Source organism: Rhinichthys klamathensis, unplaced genomic scaffold (genome assembly GCF_029890125.1).
Source record: "Rhinichthys klamathensis goyatoka isolate OS25496 unplaced genomic scaffold, OSU_Roscu_1.1 h1tg000068l_1, whole genome shotgun sequence".
Classification (NCBI taxonomy): domain Eukaryota; kingdom Metazoa; phylum Chordata; class Actinopteri; order Cypriniformes; family Leuciscidae; genus Rhinichthys; species Rhinichthys klamathensis.
In genome coordinates, this window is record NW_026606611.1 from 942,793 (window position 1) to 970,741 (window position 27,949).

The 27,949-nt window shown below is 37.5% G+C and overlaps 1 protein-coding gene across 3 annotated transcripts in view; it reads right to left on the minus strand.

The window, feature by feature from the left end:
* The window catches only part of nrg2b (neuregulin 2b), an 85,927-nt gene that overhangs the window by 38,568 nt on the left and 19,410 nt on the right, over nucleotides 1-27,949 (minus strand). For all 3 annotated transcript variants that reach the window (XM_056250190.1, XM_056250189.1, XM_056250188.1), the window contains exons 2-3: nucleotides 8,208-8,370; nucleotides 2,715-2,833 (exon numbers count right to left, since the gene is read on the minus strand). In XM_056250190.1, coding sequence (XP_056106165.1) covers nucleotides 2,715-2,833; nucleotides 8,208-8,347 — 259 coding nt within the window. In that variant the 5' untranslated portion in view covers nucleotides 8,348-8,370. The remainder of the gene's footprint in view (nucleotides 1-2,714; nucleotides 2,834-8,207; nucleotides 8,371-27,949) is intronic.

A 27,949-nucleotide genomic window follows, 5' to 3' on the forward strand; every position in this document is an offset into this window, starting at 1 on the left:
AGACTGCACCATTGACCAACAAAAACCTGGTCTAAAGTCAATGGCGCAATATTGTTTTTGTTTTTTAAAGAGGCCGCGTTAGTGATATGCGCCTATAGGTGGGTCCACAACGCGCGTACACTTTGTCCCGTAGATGGTCTGCTCGCCTCGCGCGCTTTAACCTCGCGTTCAGTTTTTCCACATGCAAATTCCACATGCATGGCGCGAGCACAAGTGGCTTTTAAAGGGAATGAAAGATGAGACTCTGATTGGTTTATTGCACGTTACGCCCAAAACACACCCATTACTCATTAAGAGAATATGGGCAACCCTTTTAGACCATGCGCCGTGTGCGCCGACCATTTTTCCTGTCGTTAAACTAGCAAAAGTGGATAGATCGTTAAAAAAGGGCCCTTTCTCTTTATCTCTCACACTCATCCTGAAAGGACCTTTTTACCTTTCACAGTGACTTAACTACATAATAGATCTCAGATTATTAAATAAGCCAATTACTTCTCGGAACACAGGCGCGCACACACACACACACACACACACACACACACACACACACACACACACACACACACACACACACACACACACACACACACACACACACACACACACATTTATTAATTCATTAGTTCATTGGGGAAAAACACAGGTTAAAGAGCTTGCATTAATTCAGTTAATTCAGGGATTCCCACACTTTTTTGTGGTCAGACACCTTAAAAAAAACACCCAGGAATTTTAAGTTATATTTCATTAATTTAACAACACATTCTTATGTTCATGGTTCTCTGATGTCGATCACATGACATACAGGTAAACAAATAAAATGTGTTTTCTTTAGATTTTGTATTATTATTTTAATTTGACATTTTTAGCATTAGCTCATTGTAACAATAAAGATCCTAAATCTTTGAGTACTCATTTAATTCATTTAACACATTATTAATAATATTTATTTACTCATTCCTTCAAATGTTCTTGTTGTGAATCTTTGAAGGTTCATTCAGTTCATTTGTTCATTCACTATCTCATTCACTCAATCAATCATTTATAAACATTCTATTTATTAAGATTTTTTTTTATAGGGCTACACGGTTTGGGGGAAATATAATTGTGATTTTTCAGATTTACTGAAAATTAAACATTTTGTAAATATTATTATTTTTTTGCTTTTTTGTAGGGCTGCACTATTTGGACAAATATGTAGTGATTATATATATATATATATATATATATATATATATATATATATATATATATATATATATATATGATTATACAATAATAATTATAATTAGGGCTTTATTTGAACCATCATGAATCCCCAAATAATTCTATCATTTCTTTTACTCACTCACTCACTCATTCATTTTCTTGCTCATCCATTCATTCTTTGTGTCCATGAGACTCTGCTGACACATCAGATAATGGAGGGGTTTGGTGGAGAGCTGGAGGACAAAGTTGAGAGAGAGAGAAAGACCCTATATCTCAAACCACTCAACCATTACTGCCCTTAAGATGGGCTGGATGGAGCTCGCATTAGTTACACACACACACACACACACACACACACACACACACACACACACACACACACACACACACACACACACACACACACACACACACACACACACACACACACACACACAGTCACGGCACATCAAACGCCTCCAGCTGATGTGATATACTCTAGAGACTAAAGCAGGTGGGGAGATCGGTAAGTAAAACAGCAGATGAGAGAGGTGTGTTATCTTGCAAACTTACAAAACAGACCTGGGGTCGATTTCATTAAATGTTTTGACTAGTCTTACAAGTTAGTTATCTAATTTTTTTTCTGGCCATACAAACAAGTCTGGCTATATTTTTTTTAGTCAGTTACATGAAAAGGCACATGTAGATTAGTCTAATTTGAGTCTGAAGAGTAAGAGTGAATAGCCCTAACTAACTGCTAGTAGACTAGTTCTCAAGAAACAATCTTAACTTGAATGCTATGTTTATAGTTTATGCATCTGGCCCCTGAATGCTGCCTCAAATCCTGTGTGCTATTAATATTCGATGGCCTAATGGTCTATAAAACAGGCAAAACAATCAGATTTACACTGAAGGAAGGACTCGAGCCATATCAAGAGTTTTGACTTGGGCCACTAAGCGAGGAACTAAGCAACCAACTAGCAACCACCCACAACACCCAAGTAACCACCTAGCAACACCCTAGTAACCACCTACAATACCCTAGCAACCACCTTGCAACAGCCTAACAAACACTCACAGTTAGTTTTGCACAGGCAAAAACACTACAGATGGAAATCGTAAGGAATTGCACTATTCTTGTTCCAAATCTGATTCCTCACTCTTAACAGTTTTATTAATGAAGTACATTTGAGGAAGAAATACTTTAGGGGTAAAAATAAATGCTGTTAATATTGCATTTACTGCCCTCATCAGTTTGTTTCCAAATGCTGAGATAATTTTAGACTACTCAAAAGAGTAGATCAAATGAATCTGAAATAAATGTAACCTAATTCTTATCTTTCATATCTGACCAGTGCGAAGGAGATGGACAAAAACATCTGTATAGGCCCAGTGTGCTCTCACTGCACAGAGTACAGACATCTTACAAAGCACATGTGCTGTAGGGATCTGTCCCATGATGAGCAGGAGCACTGGTCTCCTGTGACTCTCAGACGTCCGCAATGAGAGGGGAATAATGGAGCTCTTACTGCTTTGGACGCTGACGTAGCTGGTGGCGTTCTCTCTGCCCAGCGAGTTCTCCGCCACACAGGTGTAGTTCCCAGAATCCTCCTGTCTCACTCTGCTGATGTGAAGCTTTGAGTTTTTCCTGCACATAAACAGCCAAGACACAAAGAAAGAGAGACATGGAAAAAACGTAAGGGTATGCGAAGACAGAAAACTACAAAAACCCAGAAAATGGAGAAAAGGAGGTAAAGAAAAAGAAAGGCTAGCAAAAATGCAAAAAGTCCGAATTTCCAACGCCCTGTTTGGAAAAGTGCAATGGAACGGCACTTTGGAAACTGGTTTGGAAATCCCAGCAATTCTGCCAAGATCACACACTCATGCCAGCACACAAAACGAGTTAAAGGAAAGCAAAGTTGCATCACATGATATAAAACCTGTTTACCAGTGCATAGGTTATCGTTTCTATTGATAATCCTACACCTGACAAAATGTCGCATTAACGTGTCGTGTCATTATACATAATCTGAGCATTGGACTGAACACTATTTAAACTATTCAAAACTTTTGTGCAATGGAAAGGTTCCATGGTGTTTAAGGTTCATCATGGAACTATAGATGATAATAAAGATTTGTAGAAAAATCCTGAAAAAAAAGTATCACAGTTTCGACAAATATATTAAGCAGCAAAAAGTGTTATTAACATTGATAATAATACATTTTTCTTGAGAGTCAAATCAGCATATTAGAATGATTTCTGATGCTGAAAATTCAGCTTTGCATTACATTTTAAACTGTATTTAGCACAAAAACACATCGAAAGCATAATACAATTCTTTAACTTTATACTTTCTCATCAACTAAAATTGGACATTTTGGACAAAATGGATTATTAATGAAATGTCATGAGGAAATATTGACTAAATTTAAAGGATTTTTTGTTCAAAATAACATTTTACTGTATTTTTTGTCAAATAAACATAGCCTTGGTAAAAATATCTTAGTGACCCCAAACTTAACTTTTTAACGGGACACTCATAAAAATAAATGTCCTTTTAATGGCATCTTAATTTCCACGAAGAACCTTTAACATCCATTGAATCTTTCCATTGCACAGAAGGTTCTTTAGACTACTAAAATGTTTTTGACACTAAGAAAAGAATGGTTATTTTAAGAACTGTTGACTGAAAGGTTCTTTTGGGAAACCAAAAATGGTACTGTATCACTGTGAAAACCCCTTTTGAAACCTTTATGCATACATGTAGTGTACTTTTGTGTAGTGTACATTCATATTTATCCATTTAGCAGATGATTTTACCCCAAGCAACTATCAAATAAGGATCATAAAAATTAAGCAATAAAGCTTTTATGGTTGAAACTCAGAGATACAGAGTAGGAATTTCCCACAGCTAACTTTGGATGCAAAATTCAGGCTAGGATTATAGGTTTAGGCCTGCCGTTTTGATAGGAATGTTGTTCCAGGACCAACAAAGGATGTCGGTCCAGGAATCTGTCCTGCTTGGCTTCATCACATCGTGCGTGGGGTCTCTAGTGGTGTCACTGTGATCTCTCAGCCCTTCTCCTCAGGTCAGCATGTGGACAGCTCATTAGAGGAGTAAAGCTCTTGAAGGATCACATTCCGGAGCAGAACGCACAGAAAATGGCAGCTGGGTGAATCATCTTCTGTCCTTACTTTACCTCCATCATTATTAAACCATCCCTGTCCACGCTGTCAGCTCTTCCACTCACAGTTCATTGGAGTAAGTGTGTGTACGGATGCAAGCGCATGTCTCTGTGACTGTGGATCTGCAGCTTCAGCACACACACATTTGCAAAATTACACAAGGGGCCAGTGAACAGGCAATCCTGTTAGAGTGATCTGCTTTCTGTGGAAACGTGCACCTCAGCACTTTTGGTCAGAGAACAGAGGAGGACCGACGCGTTACAGAATGCCCTGAAATCTCCCGTATGTTTCCCGCCCTGCGGTCCCAGGATATTGAACGGCTATATACGCGCTGACGCTGACATGCGGACTGAATGTACAGCTACTCGTACACTATTGATTTGTGTTACGAATGGCTAAATGACATTGATGCAATGTTACAGCAACATGCACAGCTCAGCAACATTTTTTTTAATCCCTTATCCAATTTTACAAAACGCCGCTTTCCCATATATTAAGGCATTTGCATGATTATGCAATTCTTACTGAAGACTAGTTTATCTAGACCCCAAGTGTATATAAACTTAGTCATATGTTTTTTTTTTTCTTTTATTCCATTCTCCACCTACAGACGCCTATGAGGGAAACATTGCGTGTTTGGGCCCACACACTCTCCCCTCAGAAACGCAGGCATCCCACGGTCCCATCGCGAGAGGAAAGCAAGGAAGGGAAATTACCCACAATAACCAGATGGAGCTTCCTTGAGATGGTAGATCAAAACCTGGTGCTGCTTAAATTCAGCAGAGAAGAATCTGTCACTCATTCTGACCCAAAAATTCAAACTCTGCCATCATTTTACTTAACATCATGTCATTCCGAACCTCTATGACTTTCTTTATTCAACATAAACCTAATATTACAACCTACACCTGCACAAAAGTATGTGAACAGATGAGTAAACTAAACTTTGGGGTCTGTACGTATTTATTTATTTTTTTTGCTCTCCATTATGCACGGCTCTATTTGTTGTGTTAGGAGTTACTTTACTTTCTTTACAGCCTAGTTATTTTTAGGCTGGCCTGCCTCAGCGGTCTAACAGTGCTCGTCAATGTCAAAATGATGGCCAATCAGATCAAAGAAGGCGGGGCTTACTGTTCGCTGAAGACCAGTGCCAATTCCACCGGCAAGCTTTAGTTTTTACATTGTAATATTCAAAGTCCCCCTAATTTTATCCCTTTAATTAACTAAATGACATATTTAAATGTTTTTTCATGTGAAAAATAAATACGCAAATGAGCCCTGCCTCCACTCACGCACACCAGCTCAGAAAACCCGATTCACTCGTTCAACTTTACTGTAGTAAACACTGCACAATGGCAAATGGAAATACTGGTTTAATTCAGCAGTATGTTTGAAGTGGAAGAGTGAATTATACAGGCTCTTCTATAATTTGATGATGCATCAGAAAGAAAATGCATTTTATGTATCGCTCTCTACAACGTCGGACACATAATGGTAATAAATATGATTAGCATTTTGCTTGAATACTAACGCACTAAAACACATCTAAAACATAATAAAACTATTATGTAATTTTACACAACTCTCATCAACTAAAATTAGGCATTTTGGTCAAAATTTATTATTGATGAAATGGCATGATGGAATATTGACAAAATGTAAAGGATATCTTCTTCAAAAGACAAAAACAATGACTAAGACAAAAGTAAAATAAACAAGAACCAAACGTCATTGGTTCGAGTGGGTTTAAAGGTGCAGTAAGCGATTTTTGAGAAATTTATTGAAAGTGGATCCAACCGAGCAGCACAACACACTTGTAGCCATTCAGCAGTAGAGGGTGTGTCAACTCATGATGGGGGAGGAGAGAGAGAGTGAGCCATTCAGCAGTAGGGGGCGTGTCCAATCATGATGGCGGAGGAGAGAGTGAGCCATTCAGCAGTAGGGGGCGTGTCCAATCATGATGGCGGAGGAGAGAGTGAGCCATTCAGCAGTAGGGGGCGTGTCCAATTATGATGGGGGAGGAGAGACAGAGTGAGCCAATCAGCAGTAGGGGGGTGTGTCCACTCATGATGGGGGAGGAGAGAGAGAGTGAGCCAATCAGCAGTAGGGGGCGTGTCCAATCATGATGGCAGAGGAGAGAGTGAGCCATTCAGCAGTAGGGGGCGTGTCCACTCATGATGGGGGAGGAGAGAGAGAGTGAGCCATTCAGCAGTAGGGGGCGTGTCCAATCATGATGGCAGAGGAGAGAGTGAGCCATTCAGCAGTAGGGGGCGTGTCCAATTATGATGGGGGAGGAGAGACAGAGTGAGCCAATCAGCAGTAGGGGGGTGTGTCCACTCATAATGGGGGAGGAGAGAGAGAGTGAGCCAATCAGCAGTAGGGGGGTGTGTCCAATCATGATGGGGGAGGAGAGAGAGAGTGAGCCAATCAGCAGTAGGGGGCGTGTCCAATCATGATGGCGGAGGAGAGAGAGAGTGAGCCAATCAGCAGTAGGGCGCGTGTCCAATCATGATGGCGGAGGAGAGAGTGAGCCATTCAGCAGTAGGGGGCGTGTCCAATTATGATGGGGGAGGAGAGAGAGTGAGCCAATCAGCAGTAGGGGGCGTGTCCAATTATGATGGGGGAGGAGAGACAGAGTGAGCCAATCAGCAGTAGGGGGTGTGTCCACTCATGATGGGGGAGGAGAGAGAGAGAGTGAGCCAATCAGCAGTAGGGGGCGTGTCCACTCATGATGGGGGAGGAGAGAGAGAGAGTGAGCCAATCAGCAGTAGGGGGCATGTCCACTCATGATGGGGGAGGAGAGAGAGAGAGAGAGTGAACCAATCCGCAGTAAGGGGGTGTCTCCACTCGTGATGGGGGAGGAGAGAGAGAGAGCAAGAGGGAGATTTGAAGAAAGACTGTAGAAAGAGAGATGGCTGAGACGAGACATTACAAAAGAGAAAAGGTCAGAGGAATATCACTGGAAAAAGAAAGGTTATGATCAGGCCAGAGCTTTATAGCACCCGCTTTAATATTAGAAAAGCTTTTCAGGACTTAGGTGGGACGCCGAGGTTGTGTTATTTCTGCTCCTTATGTGAGTAAGTTTGGTTTTGAGTGTGTGCTTCTGGAGACTAACAACGAACTCTTGCATGTATTTACTCTTGTGTACTGTATGTTCATTTTTTGTTCTTCCTCGTCGTTCGTTCATCATCTTCGCTTTATTTTTCGTGAAGCTTTAATTTGCTTCGCTTCTGCTATGACAGAGAGGCATCCACTCTTGCATTGTGTGTTTGTGCATTTTGGGGGCAGAGCAATGAAGGGAGGGGTGTGTTTGTTTGGGTTGATTTAAAATATCAACAGTGTTCAACAATGATTCTAAGAAATCGCTTGCTGCACCTTTAAGACCCGCCGGCAATGTGCCGACAATATGCGAAAGTGCAAATCATTTCTGTCTATTTCTCACACAAAGCTATTGTATGATTGCGGGAGATTTGGATTATAGTGCACAAGTTATTTGGACTAATTTAGAGCTCGGCAGCATTCTGTCACTATGCTTTCATTATATGAAAAAGGGCAGTGTGAATATTCATCATAATTTCATAAAGAAACAATATCATACAGGTTTGGAACAACATAAGAGCGAGTAAATGATGAAAGAGTTTTCATTTTGTGTGAACTGCTCTTGTCTGCATCTCTCTCCCTTCTGAAAATCTCTCAGTCTATTTACAAACTGGGACAATCTTCTGCTCGAGTTGATGGGAGATGTATTTTTAATACCTCTGATGCCAAGAATAGTTCTGCCAACGTATGAGTAGTGTGTTTGCTTGTGCATCTGTGTGTGTTTGATGGGTCTTACTTATTGGATTTGATTTTGACGTCTTTCCTCTTGCGGAGCTGGCTGCCATCTTTGTACCAGTTGAAGGAGGGGCTCGGGTTGCCCACGGCTTCACACTTGAGTGTCAACTTTTTACCTTCCAGGAGCCACTGAGAATCCATGGGCTTCACCTTCGGAGCTGACGCTACAGATGGAAAAAACAGACAGAGAGTGAGTGGAAAAGAAAAGAAAAGCGGGTTTCCCCATAGGACGAAAAAGCACATGTTTTTTTCCCCCCCTTTAATATCTCAGTTGTTTCTTGTAGACAGCAATGAGATGCTTCTGCTTTGATTTATGCTGATTTTAATATATCTAATATCAGGAAAAACCTCATTATCCTAAGGAATTTATGAGAAACATCTGAGACAAAAGCTTAAATTAAACATAACTGAGAACTTCAGTAAGGAGCAAACTATGTGCAATGAAGCTTTCCTTGGGGTGGAGGTCAGATTGACATGAGGAGAAGAAAGAGATATTATTGGAGAAAGAAAAGAGAAGGGAGAGAGGAAAGAGGAGGGACAGATGGAGGGAAGAAAGAGAGAAAGAAGGCAGGACAGCTAAAAATGCAGAGAAACGTGTTGAGAGACAGACGCAAACGGGAGGATGGAGAGAAGCAAATAGAAGAGTGGGAAGAAGGAAAGTGAGAAACGAAAGAGTGTGCGAGAGATTAATGGGGCTCATCTTCCAGCAGTTTACCACGGTAAAGTAATCCATCTAGCAATGAGAAACAAGCCCAATATTGTGAGCCATGTTATAACTATGAGCAGTTATAAAAATGCAGTACATTTAGTGCAGCAAATAATAATCACAGTCCACACACACAAACACACACTAATAATAATAATGCTGATACAGAGTTTATTCACTATTTTTGATTTATTTTCTTATTATTCTCAAAAGTTATTCTTATAAGACTCATTACTAACAATATTTTTACTGTGGTGTAATTTTATAATACTGTATACACTCACCTAAAGGATTATTAGCAACACCTGTTCAATTTCTCATTAATGCAATTATCTAATCAACCAATCACATGGCAGTTGCTTCAATGCATTTAGGGGTGTGGTCCTGGTCAAGACAATCTCCTGAACTCCAAACTGAATGTCAGAATGGGAAAGAAAGGTGATTTAAGCAATTTTGAGCGTGGCATGGCTGTTGGTGCCAGACGGGCCGGTCTGAGTATTTCACAATCTGCTCAGTTACTGGGATTTTCACGCACAACCATTTCTAGGGTTTACAAAGAATGGTGTGAAAAAGGAAAAACATCCAGTATGCGGCAGTCCTGTGGGCGAAAATGCCTTGTTGATGCTAGAGGTCAGAGGAGAATGGGCCGACTGATTCAAGCCGATAGAAGAGCAACTTTGACTGAAATAACCACTCGTTACAACCGAGGTATGCAGCAAAGCATTTGTGAAGCCACAACACGCATAACCTTGAGGCGGATGGGCTACAACAGCAGAAGACCCCACCGGGTACCACTCATCTCCACTACAAATAGGAAAAAGAGGCTACAATTTGCAAGAGCTCACCAAAATTGAACAGTTGAAGACTGGAAAAATGTTGCCTGGTCTGATGAGTCTCGATTTCTGTTGAGACATTCAGATGGTAGAGTCAGAGTTTGGCGTAAACAGAATGAGAACATGGATCCATCATGCCTTGTTACCACTGTGCAGGCTGGTGGTGGTGGTGTAATGGTGTGGGGGATGTTTTCTTGGCACACTTTAGGCCCCTTAGTGCCAATTGGGCATCGTTTAAATGCCACGGCCTATCTGAGCATTGTTTCTGACCATGTCCATCCCTTTATGGCCACCATGTACCCATCCTCTGATGGCTACTTCCAGCAGGATAATGCACCATGTCACAAAGCTCGAATCATTTCAAATTGGTTTCTTGAACATGACAATGAGTTCACTGTACTAAAATGGCCCCACAGTCACCAGATCTCAACCCAATAGAGCATCTTTGGGATGTGGTGGAACGGGAGCTTCGTGCCCTGGATGTGAATCCCACAAATCTCCATCAACTGCAAGATGCTATCCTATCAATATGGGCCAACATTTCTAAAGAATGCTTTCAGCACCTTGTTGAATCAATGCCACGTAGAATTAAGGCAGTTCTGAAGGCGAAAGGGGGTCAAACACAGTATTAGTATGGTGTTCCTAATAATCCTTTAGGTGAGTGTATTTATTATTTTTTAAATTTTAATTGAAATTCTGTATAATAGTTTAGAATATATTATTTATAATTTAAATATATATATTTTATATAATATATATTACATATATAATTATGTTTTATATTATTTAAAGATGTACAAGATGTATGTAATATATAACATTAAATAATATATAATATATTATGTATCTTTAAATTATATATTCTTCTAAACAATAATATATTAAAATCGCACATATTATATATATATATATATATATATATATAATTTAAAGACAAATACGAAATACCTGTAATACAATATATACTACATACTGTATATTTTATATATACTTACGTATATTTATATATACATTTATGTGTATGGAGTAATGAAAACATGAGAATTATCACTGAGAACAAAAAAATCAAAACAAACAAACAGAAAATGCTGGATGCATTATGGTAATGCATAATTCATTTTAATGCTCAATAATCTAAATGGTCCTAATATTAGGTTTCAATTTTTAATGTATAAAATTTAGCAATATATTTCCTTAGATTTTTAGATCAAATATTCTAAATAGAATCCTCATGAAATAAAGGACTTCAGTTACAGTTTTGGACTGAAAACAACATGGAATAGGTTCACCGTTTAACTGAGCGTGGCTCCATCTGTGGTTTTCTCCTTCTCTCTCTCTTTTCAGAGCAATACTTCATTCTGTCACATCCAGTGAAATCACACGTTCTTGTCTCCAGATGCTTCTGACACACATTCACACACACACACACACACTCCAAATCTTTAATACACACTTACACCTCTTGACTAAAACACATGCACATGTACAGAAGCACACACAAACATGTTTGCCTTCTGATCACATGCCTGTACGTTGTAATTCTACTCGCGTGGACTCTGGAGTGCCAGAGGAAACCTTTACATGTCCAAGAGAGACTCAGGCCTGATTGCTCTGTTAACAGAAACCCTATAGTCCTGCTCACAGACAGCACAGTGAAAAACCTCATTCTGAGTCCATCCAATCAGCTTAACTCATCAATAACAGCCAATCTGCTGCCTCGGCAACTAATAATTTACCAGGAATCTACCACTACTTCCGTGCACATCATTATTTTTTTTTAGAATTCATGTGCCTTTAATCAAAATAACTTCCCCTTCCTCTCGCAGCGACATGTCACGTTTACTGGCGTGAGGGGCGGGGCAACCTGTCACTCACATGAGATCCACCAATAGAAAACCACAACCATCCAATCAATTCTCCATGGACAAATTAAAGTCCCGCCCATTTTTTTTCAGTTCCAGAAGCCGTTTCACTTGGATATACGTCACAATAGGGAAGAAACGATGAACGCAACTTCTGTTTCATGACAACTTTAAAACTAAAACTATTCAAATCAATTGAAATAAAGCTGAAACAAAATAAGTATTAGATTAAAAGCTTAAGCTAAAAAACTTACAAATATTTCCTTGCCAACTATGTATAGCCTATAGTTTAAGGTGAAGTAAAATGACTAAAAATAAAACTGAAATAAATATAAATTAAAGAAACTTTAATAAAAAATTTTTACAAAAGGACAACAAAATCATTAAAATTTCACTAAAAAGAAAATGAAAACTGAAAAAAAAAGAAAAGTAGCTAATTCAATTTATTAATAAATACTACATAAAAATACTAAAATAACACTGCTCTGTGGCAATACCAAAACATGTTGTTTGAGTATCCCAATAAGCCACAATTAGTACATGGCATTAAGAACAAAGCTTGACTTTGTTAGAATATCTGAGGAAAGGACATGGTTATTTTCTCTTTTCTATTTGGGCTTCTGCTACTTTTTATTGAAAGGACAGTGTAAATGTGACAGGAAAAGACCCCAACCAGACTCAAACTAACCAGAGCATGTGCACTACCCATCAATCCCAGACGACAGGCACTGTATAGCAGGAGTTTCTTTCTTATAAATCACTATCAGTAACCCAAAGTGGAAGTATTGGGGACAAATGTCCAAAAAAAGAAAGAATAAGAGGCGTTTCATGTTCATCATGGAGTTGATTTCTGCTTGATCAGTAAATCCAAGTATAAACACAAAGGCCCGAACGCACACACTGATAACAGTGACAGCTCACATGAAAGATTGTCTTTTCCTCTCTCGGCCCAACGCTCTTTCTACTCGCTTTGATAGTCCTGGAAGTCTTTTATTAGAAATAGTATTTCCGTCCCTCGTTCCGCTCTCTCTTCCTTCTTCCACAGAAACAAGGCCTATGAGATGAAACCGACTGTCTGTCTACAACAAGATCAGACCTCTTTCTGCAAACGTTAAGGGAAAAGAGCTGTCTCTCCCTTTCAAAACTTTAACTTATCAAGCATGGGAACTTATAATCAAAATTGGGGGATCGAGACGTTAAAATTTTATAATCTGATTTAATCTAAAGTTTTCTTTTTGAAGAAGTCTCTTATGCTGAACAAAGCTGCATTCAAAAACAGTAATATTATGAAATATTATTACATTTTAAAATTCAAATTTAAAATTTAAATTTGTTTTCAGTGTCACGTGATCCTTGCTCAGGAAAAATTGTTGTGCTGCCCTATTTTTTTGTGGAAACTGAGACACATTCTATCAGGATACTTTGATGAGTAGAAAGTTCAAAAGAACAGCATTTATCTTCTGTAACATTTTAAATGTTTTTATTGTCATTTATTATATTATCATCTTTTAAATGATTTAATGCATCCTTGCTAAATGGAAGTAGTGGTTTTTCTAAATGCAATGCAATTGTTTTATTTGATGTAACAAATGTCAGTGAATCACAAAAATCGCAACAGCCAACGAAAGAAAAGATTATTATTATCAATCAAAATTACATTTTCAATGACCAATTCTTAAAATTGAAAATATATACTTTTAATGAAATAATGGCTTTAGAAAAATGCCTGACACAAGGCTAATGTAAGAGTCTAACATCACCAAGACATCAGTGTGTGAGTGTGTGTGTGTGTGTAAAGCTGCACAAGGTTGCAGTTGTGCATGAATGCTTTTGCTCAAATCAGCATTTTCTGATGGAGTTTTATCACCGACCACCCCTCTCTCTTTCTCCTTCAAGGTTCAAATGTACATCTGTCCAACGGAGCACGCACACACACCAATCACACACACATATTATAAAGCAGAACACTGTGAAAATAAGCTGAATGAAGCCCAGACGCTCATATGACACGGCACAGAAAAACATTAACACTCATTAACACTTGCATGCAGGAGCATCTGTTATATTACACAAAGCCTTCACACACTTTCAATTCATCAAACACGTATCACGGTTTCCACAGAAATGTTTAGAAGCACAACTGTTTTCAACATTGATAATAATAAGAGATGTTTTGTATTAGAGTGATTTCTGAAGGATCATGTGACACTGAAGACTGGAGTAATGATGCTGAAAATCCAGCTTTGATCACAGGAATAAATTACATTTTAAAGTACATTACAATAGAAAAGAGTTATTTCAAATTGTAATAATATTTCTCAATATTACAGTTTTTTCTGTATTTTTGCAGCCTTAGTGAGTATAATAAACTTACAGTATAAGAGACAAGGCTAAGAACGAACAACTAACTCACTCCAAGCTTCACTGGTAACCATCACATAACCACATCTCTCTTCCAGACGACTCAGCTGGAAAGATACCAGAAAAGACACTTCAGATTTTTATTAAAAACAAACCCATGGGGACGAGGCAGCGACTGTTAAACTTGTCCAGCAGTGGAGGAAGAAATCTGAATCTGAAAACAAACCCGATGTTGCAATAAGAAACACAATGTGATATAAAACACAGCACTATCCACTGGGACGCTCGATAGAAAGCCAACAGTTACAGATAAATAAATCCTTTGTCGAAAGGAAGAAAAATACATAAACTTTTAAAGAAATAAAGCATAAAACAGTTTATGGCTGGAGAAATATTTATGGATGTGGCAAAAAAACAAAAAAAGATAATTACAAAATAGTTTTAGAAATCTGAGTGGATGAGCCAAATCCGATGTTGCGATGTTATATATAAGAGCTCTATACTCTTGCTTTATGACATCGCTCTATAGAAACGTGATTCTCATTGGTCAAATATTTCTGAATAATGACAACGTATAATTGAAGTCTTATTCTGTTCTGTTTCTTTACGGTTTCTACAAGTGAGCTGATACAATCATTTCTATTCAGATCAGTATTTGATGCCCTTGTTTTCACTTATTTATTTGTAAAACTGTCTCACATTATCTTTATTTTGCTATCTTACTGTAAATGATCTCGTAAATATCAACGATCATCTCATTTGAACCTTTTTAAGGTAGTTTAGAGAAAATGTCAGAGACAAAGTTGATACATGTCACTGCCGTTCAAACGTTTGGGGTCAGTAAAAAATACATTTTTAGTCAATTTTTAATCAACATACTTTTAATCAAGCATTAATCAAAAGAGACATTTATAATGTTACAAAACAATTTTATATAAATGCCGTTTTTAAACTTTTTATTAGTATTCATTAAAGGATCTTGAAAAAATGCATCATGACTTCACAGAAATATTAAGCAGCACAACCGTTTTCAACATCGATAATAATAAGAAATGTTTCTTGAGCATCAAATCATCATATTAGAATGATTTCTGAAGGATCATGTGACACTGAAGACTGGAGTAATGATGCTGAAAACTCATAAATTACATTTGAAAATATATTAACATAGAAAAAAGTTATTTTATATTGCAATAATATTTCACAATAATGCTGTTTTTACTGTGTTTTTGATCAAATTAATGCAGCCTTGTTGAGCAGAAGAGACTTCTATCGAAAATCTTGTAGTGTAAATAAAGCAGAACTCCATTAATGCAAGAAAAATCTCTCTGAGATGTAACTTTTCCCTGTGCAAAACGGCAGAATGTCTCAGCGAATGCAGAGATAGAAAGTTTCCACAGCTCTCTGGAAACAAGGTCAAATTTAACATGCTTTAGACGGCTTGCAGTTTTCAGTTCAGCTTTACGCCAGAGCTCAGATATCCCACGCCTTTACTCTTTCCTTCACACACACAAACACACACCGCTCATTCTCCACAGCTTAATCACACTACTTGCACACTGCAAAAAAAAAAAAAAAAAAAAAAAATCATTTTCTCAATCAGCATTTCAGTAGTGTTTTCCAGTAAAAATATCAAAACATCCTTAAGACAAGATCAATTTCCCCGAGAAGCAAACCTTCGTAAGACTTTCAGAGAATCAATCTTGAATTAAGTGTATATGTCTCACCCCACTGGCACTTTTGTCTTAGCTTGCGCATAAATCTAATGAAATATATGCTTAAAATACCTTAGCTTTAAATATTAGATTACTTCACATGATTAGATATGTTTACTGTAAATCAAAACAGCACAACTGATTTTTTTTGCAGTGCACACGACATCTCACCCCTCTTTTTTCCCTCCCGTGGTCCATCTTTCCTTCTCCTGTCACTCTTTCTCCTTTGCTGCTCTTTCTCTCTCATCCTCCTGCAGTTGCGGTAGCTGATCTCCCTCATGCTGAGACAGGATTATGAAGAGTAAGCTATGAAGACAGGACGTGTGTGTGTGTGTGTTTCCACACTATAACTGTGTAGGACAGTCCCACCCCTCATCACACTCAGCAGGGATACACCTACTGATAGGTGGGGAGTGTTGGGAGATTGTTGGAAAGAAGAGAAACAAGTTACGAGCTCACAAGAGAGGACAGAGTACAGAGAGACAAACAGAGAAAGAAACAAAAGAGCCAAGCTGGGGAGAGAGCGTATGTTATGTAGACATGGGAACATGGATGAGAAGAGATAATTAGAGGCTCCATTAAGTATATCTGGGGCTCGTGGGAGAGTAGACCAAACCAGCCATAGATGAATCTGGATCAGAGTCTTAACAAAATAACACAACATACAAAGTGAATTAGAGTGGTATAGCTCACCGGTTCAAGATCTAAAAAATGCTTGGTTGTTTTAACCCAACTTTGGGTCAAATATGGACAAACCCAAATGTTGGGTTAAAAATGTAATTAAAAAATTTAACCCAACGGCTGGGTTTGTCCATATTTGACCCAAAGTTGGGTTAAAAGAACCCAGCATTTGGTTAATAACCTTAACCAGCTAGGCATTGTTGGTGCAGTTACATTGGTTCAAACTTGCTGAAAGGAATATGAACAAACAAGTTCATACCAGCTTAAAATATGTTTTGGGTTGAATACAATGGAAATGAAACACAAAGGAAAAACTAAGCAATGGAATCAAATGGGACGAATTTACAGCAAAAAAGCAACATTTTAAATTGAACATTTTGAAAGTTTTTCTAAAAAGGATATAACGTCAGTAGGATTTTTTTCGTTGAAAGAAATTAATACTTTTATTTAGTACTAAGGATGTATGAAATTGATCAAAATGACCGACATTTATAATGTTTCAAAAGATTCCTATTTCAAATAAATGCTGCTCTTTTGAAAGTTATATTCATCAAAGAATCCTGAAAAAACAAATGTCACGGTTTCCACACAAATATGAAGCAGCACAACTGTTTTCAGCATTGATCATAATAATAAGAAATGTTTCTTAAAGCTACACTGTGTAACTTTTTTAGTTTATTCTTAGCAAAAAACACTTAGTTCTTTCAAAAATATATGTGCTCATTAATGTATATTTACTTCGTTCAAGTAATAAAGTATTCTCGTGAGTGTATAATATGCCATTGAAAATACATACGGGCAAGGGGTGCTAATGTCGGTCGCCATGTTGCCCCTCCATCTTGAAAGTACATTAGCCAAAGAGGGTACCCGTTACCCGTTAATTCAAGCTTCGCCTTTCGCGTTTTAACACTCGATGGCACCGTGTCGAATGTCATATAAATAACCTATATGTTACCTGACAAATTAAATTACTGCAAATTATAATAGTTTTCTAAAATAACCTCATCACTTGAAGGAACACTCATGGACGAGGTCGAACTGGAAGCCATGTTAATCTTGGACTACATACATTGGCCACCGTAGGAGTTAAAACGAAATCGGAATTGAGAGGAACAGAAACTGATATTCGCTCGATGGTCATATACCTTTTCACCGCTAGATGGGGGTAAAAATCACACAGTGTAGCTTTAAAGGAACCGTATGTAAGATTGTGGCCAAAACTGGTACTGCAATCACTTTCAAATTACTGTAGAGCGGTGTATCCCGACTCGAGGTTGCCAGATAGGCTGCAGGATCCAGCAAATTCTTCTCCGTTTTCAGCCGTCTCCATCTTTCAAAGGCATCTCCTAACAAATTTTATTTCGGACTTTGTCACAAAGTATTTCGGAATCATAACGAGGTTTTTTTTTTTTCGTAACGTTAGACATTTTTTTATCCGACACGTTTGTAGCTGCAGCTGTGGTAACTACAGCAGAGCTGGCAACCCGGATGCCGCAACACTACTGATTTCGTGATTGGTAGATAGGTGGAGGGTGGCGCATCAGACCAAAACACAACATGACAACTTCACTTTTTAAATGACAATATCCTGGCCGGACTACTGTTGTCAGTGATATAAGTATTTGAAATGAACATGATTTCTTAATGTCTAGTGACATATCAGGGCCATTTTATGATTAATTGAAATACATTTCTTACATACGGTTCCTTTAAACATCAAATCATCATATTAGAATGATTTTTGAAGGACACTGAAGACTGGAGTAATGATGCTGAAAATTCAGCTTTGACATCACAGGTATAAATTACATTTCAAAATATATTACAATAGAAGTTGTATACAATTATAATAATATTTCACAATATTAAAAGCAGCCTTGGTGAGCATAAGATACTCCTTTCAAAAACATTTAACTGTAAAGTACTTTTTAATGGACATTGGATTTTCCCTACATTGGATTTTATTTAAGTGAATCCACCAAGAACAGAAGTCTGTAGGAAAATTTACAACTTTAAAGGCTAATTTGTCATCACATTTCTACTTTTAAACTCTCTGCTGCATTTAACCCTTAGACTTCCATTAGCTGCATTACTGCAGAATCAATTTTCCTTTGTTTTTACAAACTGATAGACTTATCACTCAGTTTGTAAAAACAAAGAAAAATTTATAATCTGTAGTAATTGACAGCCACAGATGTTGCCAATAGAGCAGATTAGATAAAAAAAATAGATATGCGCTTTTCGTGTACAGACGACAACGTTGTCAAAACGATTCTCGTTCACACGGATCCTCGAAAATGACTAAAAACGATGTATTCTGCTTCCAGGCCAGTAGTTGGCGATGTCACTTTGTAAAGAAACACTACATGCCTATAGACATCTACGGTCACCACAAATTCCTGTTTTTGTTTAAAGAAGACTTGACAAAAACTTGCACTATAAAACCAGTTTTCAAAAGTTTGCATTTTCAGGCCCCCGACACGCCAAAGGCAAACTTAAAAGAGTTGTGTAAATCCTTCATCTGGCAGTACATCAGATCCGAACAGGCCCGCGGTCAGGACAGGCAGGTGAGCGGTGCTGTGTTAACCTGGACTGTGCAGAGGTCACTCATGTACATCTGTTAAAAAAGTGCCCTATCCTCTGTAACCCTTAAACAACCTTGCAGAGACACATCTGTGATCTCATCTCCACTGCAGTCCTCATTACGACCCTGAGTATCTGCAATTTAGCTATCAATTTACATTAGTGTTCCAGTGCCTATCTCTCTCTCTTTCTTCCACAATAGATCCAAACTATAGGGATGGGAGTAGTTGACTAGCTCGACCAGTCAGTCTATTTAGCTTTAACATTTAGCAACCGTGCTTTGGAGGGGTGGTATAATGCCCCTTTTTACAATATGTAAAATAAGTCTCTGTTGTCCCCAGAGTGTGTGTGTTAAGTTTTAGCTCAAAATACCCTACAAATCATTTTTTACAGCATGTTAAAGTTGTCCCTTTTTGAGGGTCAGTAAAAACGCGTTGTTTCCTGTGTGTCCCTTTAAATGCAAATGAGCTACTACTCCCGGCACAGAGGGCGGAGCTTCAGTGTTGTCAGCAGCTCCGATTACCTCACGCAGACAAGCACTAAAATGTCAGAAACTGTTTAAACCGGAGTCGGACAATGATGGAGAGTCTCAAGAAGAAGTGACAACATGTAGAATGCAACAGTTTGTTTCTGAATGTTTAGTTGATGAATTTATGTTGCTGATGTGGAGTTAACTATCTTCAAGTCTTTGATTAGCATATTCTGTCATGATAATCGTATTGTATTGCAAGTGAAAAGACGGATGCGACAGCTTGAGCAGACTCACAAATGTGCTCGACTACAACAACTCTTCCTCTTCTCAACATGGACTGCGTGTTCCCGGGGGGCGGGGTTTATGTAAATTCTAGGGTTAGTGATGTCACTAATCCGGGAGGAATGTCGTGTAGTCCCTTCCAGCGTTTTGTTGTAGTCCTTAACGATTTCTTTAAAAGCAAATATCTTCCTTTGCTTTGAACTTTGAGCGTTGTAACTTTGCAGATGTCGTTTATGCTCAAACAGCAACATTACACACTAACTAAAGTTGAAATCATAAAAGTGAAATCATAATCGACCAGCCCTTTAAAGGGGATGAATTTCAAGAGGCAACTTCTCAGTGAGGGTTTTAGTGTGCAGACAGCTTAAAAATAACAGTAACTTTTGTACAAACAGCATGATGGAACCGCTTCTGAGAAGATGCATCACTAAATTAATCCCCTTCAAAGTGGCTCACCTCTAAATTCATCTCTAAAAGCTTTTTTTGTAATAAAATCCAAGAAATGTACTGTCAGACGACATAAAATTAAACATGTTGGTCTATATTCACAGTGCAAAAAAAACACATTATTAGTATTTTTTTTTTCTTAAAATATCTAATGAACAAAATACATTTACTTGAGCAACAACACTGCATGAGATATTAAGACTTGTTTCAGATCATTTATCTTTAAAGGGGCTATATGTAAAAATGTACGTGTATTTATCACTTTTTTATCGCCAATGTGTGAACAGCTTGTAATGAAACGAGACCTTCCCCAACTTCCTGGGTTGTTTATGAAAGACACTGACTTTTATGTGATGTTTTTTTGCCATGAAAAATCAAAAGGATGTGACGTTTATGCACGCTCCCGAGAGCCTCTCTTCTGTTCTATGACATACAAAATGAATGCTTATACAATGTTCAGGATAATGCCGAAAGAGCCATTCTGTACTGTATTGTCAATGTGTCATGCAAAGAAAATGAATTCAAACTATAGTCTCACATAGTCAGATCTGAATAATCTATAGTCTCAAATATACTTTATAATCAAACTATCATAACAGTGTAATTTTAACGAACTCATCTTTCGAGATGTCACCGGTGAATGGCAGAGCTGGTGCAAGCATATCCACATCGCTATGATCAGATGCTTTCTTATCTGCTGTTTTCTCACCGCTGTCATTTTTGTTGTGTTTATTTTGTTATTGAGAGGAAAGCGTGCAGCACATATTTACATATTACTCATCTAAACGTCGCTCTCAACAGCGTAGACGGCATCTGGATGTTCGTTCATATCCGCTGCAAAGGTATTTCCAACTTCTTTTTACCTCTAAGCTAAGAATGAAAAAGAACTTTGCCGTGAGTATTTTAGGGTGTTGAATCACGTTCAGTCTCTTGTATGTTATGTGTGCACGAGCACGAGCAATAAGTTGCTAGCTGCAGTTCACTTAACGGCCACCTGTGTCACTAAAAACATGGGTTTCTGAATTATACATATAGCCCCTTTAATATGAGCGTATTATACTAATTACTATTAAAAACTTACACTCTGAAAACAAGTCTTAATATCTTATGCAGTGTTGCTTCTTAAGTATATTTATTTGAAGTATATTTTTTAGATATTTTAATTAAAAAACATGTCATGTTTTTAAGAAAATAGTTCATATTTAAAAATAAATTCTGTTCCACTATATGCAATATGTTGATCTTCAACCTCAGGTTGTCAAACTAAATATTAAATAAGATGTTTTTAAAACAAATACTTTGCTAGGTGTAACTGCAAATTTTGCTTAAATCAAGAGAAGGTCAAGATCTCTGAGGTGGGACAGGCCAAAATCATCATGTTAAAGGGATTCATTTGATGTGTTAAACCTATACTTTTCGGTTAACTTTATTTAGATAATAGTTTATTTAATATGCTATGGACACTCATGGAAGTACTGCTACCCGGTACACATCAAAACATAACACAACTCACTACTGATGTTAAAACCAGCAATACATGAAACTTTCTTGAGTATTCACACTGTTTTTCTTCTTCCAAGAATTAAGAAACACAGTGATGGTAGTGGCTAGGGATGGGCATTCGATTAAATTTTCTTAGTCGATCGTCGGGAGAATTAACGATCGACTATCGATTAATCATTAATATTTTTTATATATTAAAATTAATTATTTATTTAACTTTTTATAAATTAAAAATGCAATGAAAATACAAAAATACAGCGTGTTTTTCCTCGATGAGATCTTTATTACAAGATAATCAACTTGCGGCAGTTAAACTGGACATTCGGCTAAACTTGAAATATGCGCTGCGGTGCTCTAAAAAGCAACAAAACCTGCAGCTGCGAGTTGGCGTCCTCAAACAGAGACCCGATCGTTTGTTCCAAAATAATAATAAAAAAAATCATGTTAAACAATAACTTAACCAAAAACATAATAATACTCAATGTAACTCAAAACTATCCAAGGTACGAAGTCGAGAAAGAGTGTGAGAGAGATTAGCCTACCTAGCAACAAATTAGGCTACTTAACAAAGCCTCCAAAAAAATATCTATTAACTCACATAAAACTTCTGCACCAGTCTACTGATTTTTGTTGAGAAAGATAAGCATGTTGATGACATGGACTGGGCCTGGGGTCAGACGCGACCGCAACATGGTGACCGTCAAGCCTCGTTTATACTTTTGCCTGGCTCTGCAGCGTGAGTCTCCGCAAACGGACGAGGCGTTTATACTCCACGCGCTCGCCTGTAAAACGCCGAATACCGCAATGACGTCATTTTTGCCTCGCGCACCTTTGCTCGTGCTTGTGCGGACGCGTCGAGGTCGAGTGTAAACAAACTCTTCAGTCCAGCCGCCGAAAACGAGGTACCCCTCGCTGCAGACTGTAGCGCGGTGACATCACGTATACACGTCACGTATGTACGTCACGTATGTGTTACCACGCATGCGCAAAGTAGACGCATGTGCGCACGCGCAAATTATACGCATTTGCGCACGCGCAGTTCATTACAATCACTTCCGGCGATGGATTCGATGGCAGTAAGTCAATAAGGATTAATTATGCTGTTTTAACAATTGTTCTTTTGTGTTAACGGCTTTTAATTGTAAGAGATTCCATAGAGCGCATCAGAAATGTTTTAGATTTTACAAAAAATGTTATGTTTTATGATCTCATATTATCAAAATGACTTCAGCGAGTTTCAGCGAGTCTTAAAATGATATGTATAAGTCTTAATTCGCCTTTAAACAAATTAAGGTTTGAAAGATGTCTTCAAATAGAGCAGAAAGACTTATGTAAGTAATGTAGTTGATTGTTCCATCCATTGCAAAAGAAATGTTGTTCCTCAGTATCAGATCGTACTGTAAAAGTTACATTCGTGAATGTAGTACACTTACAGTACGTAAGTTATGTTAAATACATTTGTGGTGAAATTAATTAAAGTAATGAAGTTGAACATTGTATTTTGCTCAAATAAGATTCATTGTGATTCTCCTTAGTTGTTTTTATTATTTAGACAGCATAACTTTTTTTTTTTTAACTAGTTTATGTTAAAGTCTCTTAGGTACTTAGGTACTTTACAGACAAAGCCAATAACTTTGTTTAAAAAAATGATATATATATATATATTCCTTGTATGACGACTCTGTACTGTATTAATGCCTTTCTTCAAAATGATTCATATTGTTTGTTCTGTATTTTATCTAAATTAGGTGTTGTGAACTGGAGTACATTTTCCAGCAATACAAGCAAGAGTTCCGGGTGCCCTACTCGTTAACTCTGTGCTTGCACTGCAATATACAAGGACTGCCCACCTGGGGCTGGGTGTGTGGGTGATGGCAGAAGGGGAGTCCTGCGTTGATTTTATTCTGATAAGGAGGTTGAGGGCTATGCTCAGTTGATTGTTTTTTCAATGATGGAGGGGAATTTCAAGCTGAGTAGTGTGTCTGTCTGTCTCTCTCTCTCTCTGTGTGTGTGTGTGTGTGTGTGTGTGTCTCTGTGTGCGTGTCTGTCTCTGTGCTTGTGTGTGTCTGTCTGTCTGTGTGTGTACAGATGTATGTGATTATCTGTATTTGTACATATTTCTTTTACACAATTATCTTTGTTTTGAAATAAAAGTTATGACTGTTATGAGTTTTTTTTTGAGTTGGCATGCATAATATCGGATACAGAGATTGACAATGTGCTGTTTAACTTCAAACTACTTTATTGGAATAAATGTTTTATGATAGCCTATATAATGCACAAAAATAAACAATTATTAACTATTAAAGGGGAATGATTAAAATAAGAAATATATAAGGTGCCATCAGTGTTTACAGTAATTTTGTAATTTACAAAGTGAAGTGCAATAAAAGACAGAATGAATCTAAGGCTGCTGGTGTCCTTTTATAAATCCACCATTGAGAGCATTCTTTCATATTGCATCTCTGTGTGGTTTGCTGGGTGTTCTACTGCCAACAAAAAGGCTCTGCAGAGAATCATCAAGACTGCAGAAAACATTATAGGATGCCCTTTACCATCTTTGTCAGACATTGCACTTCGTCGCACTCTCTCAAGAGCCAAAAACATCATCAAGGACAATACTCATCCAGGTCACCTTTTGTTTCAACTGTTGCCTTCTGGTAGGCGTTATAGGTCTATACAATCCAGCACCACCAGATTCAAAAATAGCTTCTTTCCAAATGCACTGTTTTAATTCAACTTTATACTGTTTTTATGTTTGTTTTATTTATATATATTATTTTATGTACTGTAAGGATTATTTAAATGTATTTATTGTATACACCAGTGGAGAGTGTTACCAATTTCGTTGTATTGTAAAGTACAATGACAATAAAGGCATTCAATTCAATAGAATGTAAAAATAAACTTTAAATAAAATACTACACAGATATTACACAATAATACATTCTAAAATTTCTCATAAGTTTACCTTAAATCAGGCATAGTTAAAACTATGGATGTGTGTTTTACTTCTTTTTGCTGCTTTCATTATTACCTTAGAGTTTTTTAATACATTAACATTTTTGTTAAATATTATGTCAAATTGACGCGGGACGTCAAAACACGTGACGTAACCGCGTAACGCGCATGCGCTGTCGCCGCGATATGGCGCATGCGTGGTAACACATACGTGACGTACGTACGTGACGTATTGTATATACGTGACGTCACCGCGCTACAGTCTGCAGCGAGGAGTACTTGCCGAAAACACCCGCTCTGAGGGGACTGACGTTGCCGGGATGCACAGGTACCTCTGCGCTAACTTGACCAGCCCGGGAAACAACTTATTCCGTTCACTTTCCACCCGTCTGCAGTGGTGCAATCCAGCGGTTCATTGCTTCAAGGCTCACATTACGCAACGCAACCATATTACATTTACATTTAGTCATTTAGCAGACGCTTTTATCCAAAGCGACTTACAACTGAGGACTAAACCAAGCGAGTCATCGTGAAGAGGCAAAAGCAACGCAAGAAGTGCTCAAAATACAAAGTTCAGACATAGCTCGGAGTAGCATAAGCCAGGCAAGCGAGGATTTAGAGGAAAGGATTTTTTTTTTTTTTTTTTTTTAGTTTTATCGATAACAAATTAACATGATCGACGAAATTCTTAATGATCAATTATCGATCGTCGATTAATAATGCCCATCCCTAGTAGTGGCCAAGTGCGATCTGTGTTTCTACATATGTGATATAGTGAGTTGTTTAGATTTTCACTCTTTCTATAACCGGAATAGCTTCTGTCTCCTGAGACCCTCTTTCTCTCTCCCTCCTTCAATCTAGGAAGAAAAGACCTGGGCCATACTGACACTAATACTTTGGATGAAGTGAAACTCACCCAAGTGTGCATGCAAGCGTGTACACACACACACACACACTTAATTGACATACACACTCATTTCTCTCAGAGGTAACAGAAAAAAAGGATGAACAGTGAGCTTGATAAGAGTAACATGAAAGCTTGTCTGAGACACGCCTGAAAGAACAGCAGTAAAGAGCTAATATCCAGAGTGTGTGTGTGTGTGTGTGTAGTTTAGGGTCAAGTCTACAACACAGCCTTTCTGTCAACTGCATACAGAGAGAAAATAAAGAGAAAACGAGAACAAGCAACAGAAATTTTATTTTTACATTTTAAGTCAATGGGTGCTTGTTAGATGGTCTCCTTTGAACACAAACCTCCAAGTTTCTATATCCTCTATTGTGAAATATTATTGCCATTTAAAATAATTGTTTTTTTATTTTAATATATTTTGCAATGTAATGTTTTTGTGATGTCAAAGCTGAATTTTCAGCATCATTCCTCCAGTCTTCAGTGTCACATGATCCTTCAGAAATCATTCTAATATGCTGATTTGCTGCTCTTTAAGAAACATTTATTATTATTATGTTGAAAACAGTTGTGCTGCTTAATATTTTTGTTTTGGCAGCACAACTGGTTTCAACATGGATAATAATAAGAAAAAAATGTGGTACATTTTACCAGGATACTTTGATGAATATAAAGTAAAAACAAAACCAAATAAAAAACAGCATATATTTTTGAAATAGAAACCTTTTGTAATACTGTCAATGTCTCTTTTTTGTGATAAATTTAATATGGGTGAGTAAATTATGATTTTTTTTAAAATGGGGGAGGGGGGCTTTGAACTGTCCCTTTAAATGTGCCTTTAAATACACAAGCATTTATCTTAATAAGGTATTCATTTTAATAACAATTTATCTTAATAAAGACAGCACAGACTTATATATTGTTTTATATACAGTAAAACATTTTTTTATCATTTATATCAATTATTTGCATTAGTTCACTTCTCTGACTAATTTTGTCCCACCAGAAATGACCACATATCATCAGGTTCACTTGCAGTCCCTCACACACATAAGCTCGACATATGGCCATACGTGACTTGGGTGCAGTGTGTGCCTGCTCTCTGTGACAATTGTGTGTGTGTGTGTGTGTGAGTGAGAGAGAGAGACAGACTGTCAGACAGACAACAGACCAGAATGAATGTGCACAATGATACTGACAGCCAAAAGAGGGCATCTCTCTCTCTCCCTCACTTTTTCCATCTGTTTGTGTCAGAGGGAATCTGTAGCTATCTGTTTCTCCAAAAACAGAACAAAAAAGGGGAAAAAAGCACAAGATGACAAATCTTGCAAAAAAGAGTTAAACTGTAGTGGGAGTTGAATTAATTGCAACTCCCACTACTAAAAGCATGCACAATTAAAATGTTTCCATGTCTAAACCTCTGATTATTATTTTGCATGACTTTATGAAACAGATGACATGGTGAAGATCACTTTAAAGCCAAAGGTAATGTTAAATGCATATACAATACACGTCCTTAGACAGATTGGATAGGACAGCAAAGGAAGCCCACAGAGAAAGAGAAACAGACAGCATTAAGACATGAGAAACCACAGACTGCTATTATGTGTCAGAGAGAGAGAGAGGCTGGCCTAATAAGTTGGCTTAAGAAAATTCCACCAAATAGAGAGAACATTCTGGAAAAAGATAATCATTGCCCATGCTTACATAATATCACATACAAGAGTAAAAAAAAAGAAAAAGAAATGTACTATTTATCTATGTTTGTAACGCCACATTACCAAATAGTAATAAAAAATATGGAAAAGGAAATAAATTGTGACCAGTTGCATCCCCTAAAATATATACTATGCCTTATAAATTCATACTGTATGAAGTTTAACCCAAAGTTTATCAAATACCCATGTATTGTATATATATTAAATATATGTATGATATTAATAATGAAAAAATATTACAAACACACATTTTTGTTTCATGGCTTTCTTATCACATGACATCAAAATGTGCTCATATTGATATGCCGGACAAATGCTTTATACACGTGTGTGTGTGTGTGTGTGTTTCACAAATACATACTGTGATCATATACTGAGTATATATATTATATATACATATATACACTGTATATATTGTTGGTGAAGCTGCATGCATCAAATACTAAGTTATGATGACGGATATTTGAAAATGTTGGCCATTATCACTTAGTATTAGTTTAGTCACCACGACACTCTCGAGTGTAAATTCAAGCTGAGAGGATTGCATTGTAGGATACAATATTCCACACAGTGTGTTCTGGTTGTATACTGCACATTTTGGCAAAATGAGTATGTCAAACTGTGCACAGTGTACATGTTGCAAACTGTAAAACAGAATAAGTAGTATGGCAGTGTGCCATTCAGAACATGCCCATTGACTGTAGAGTCTTGA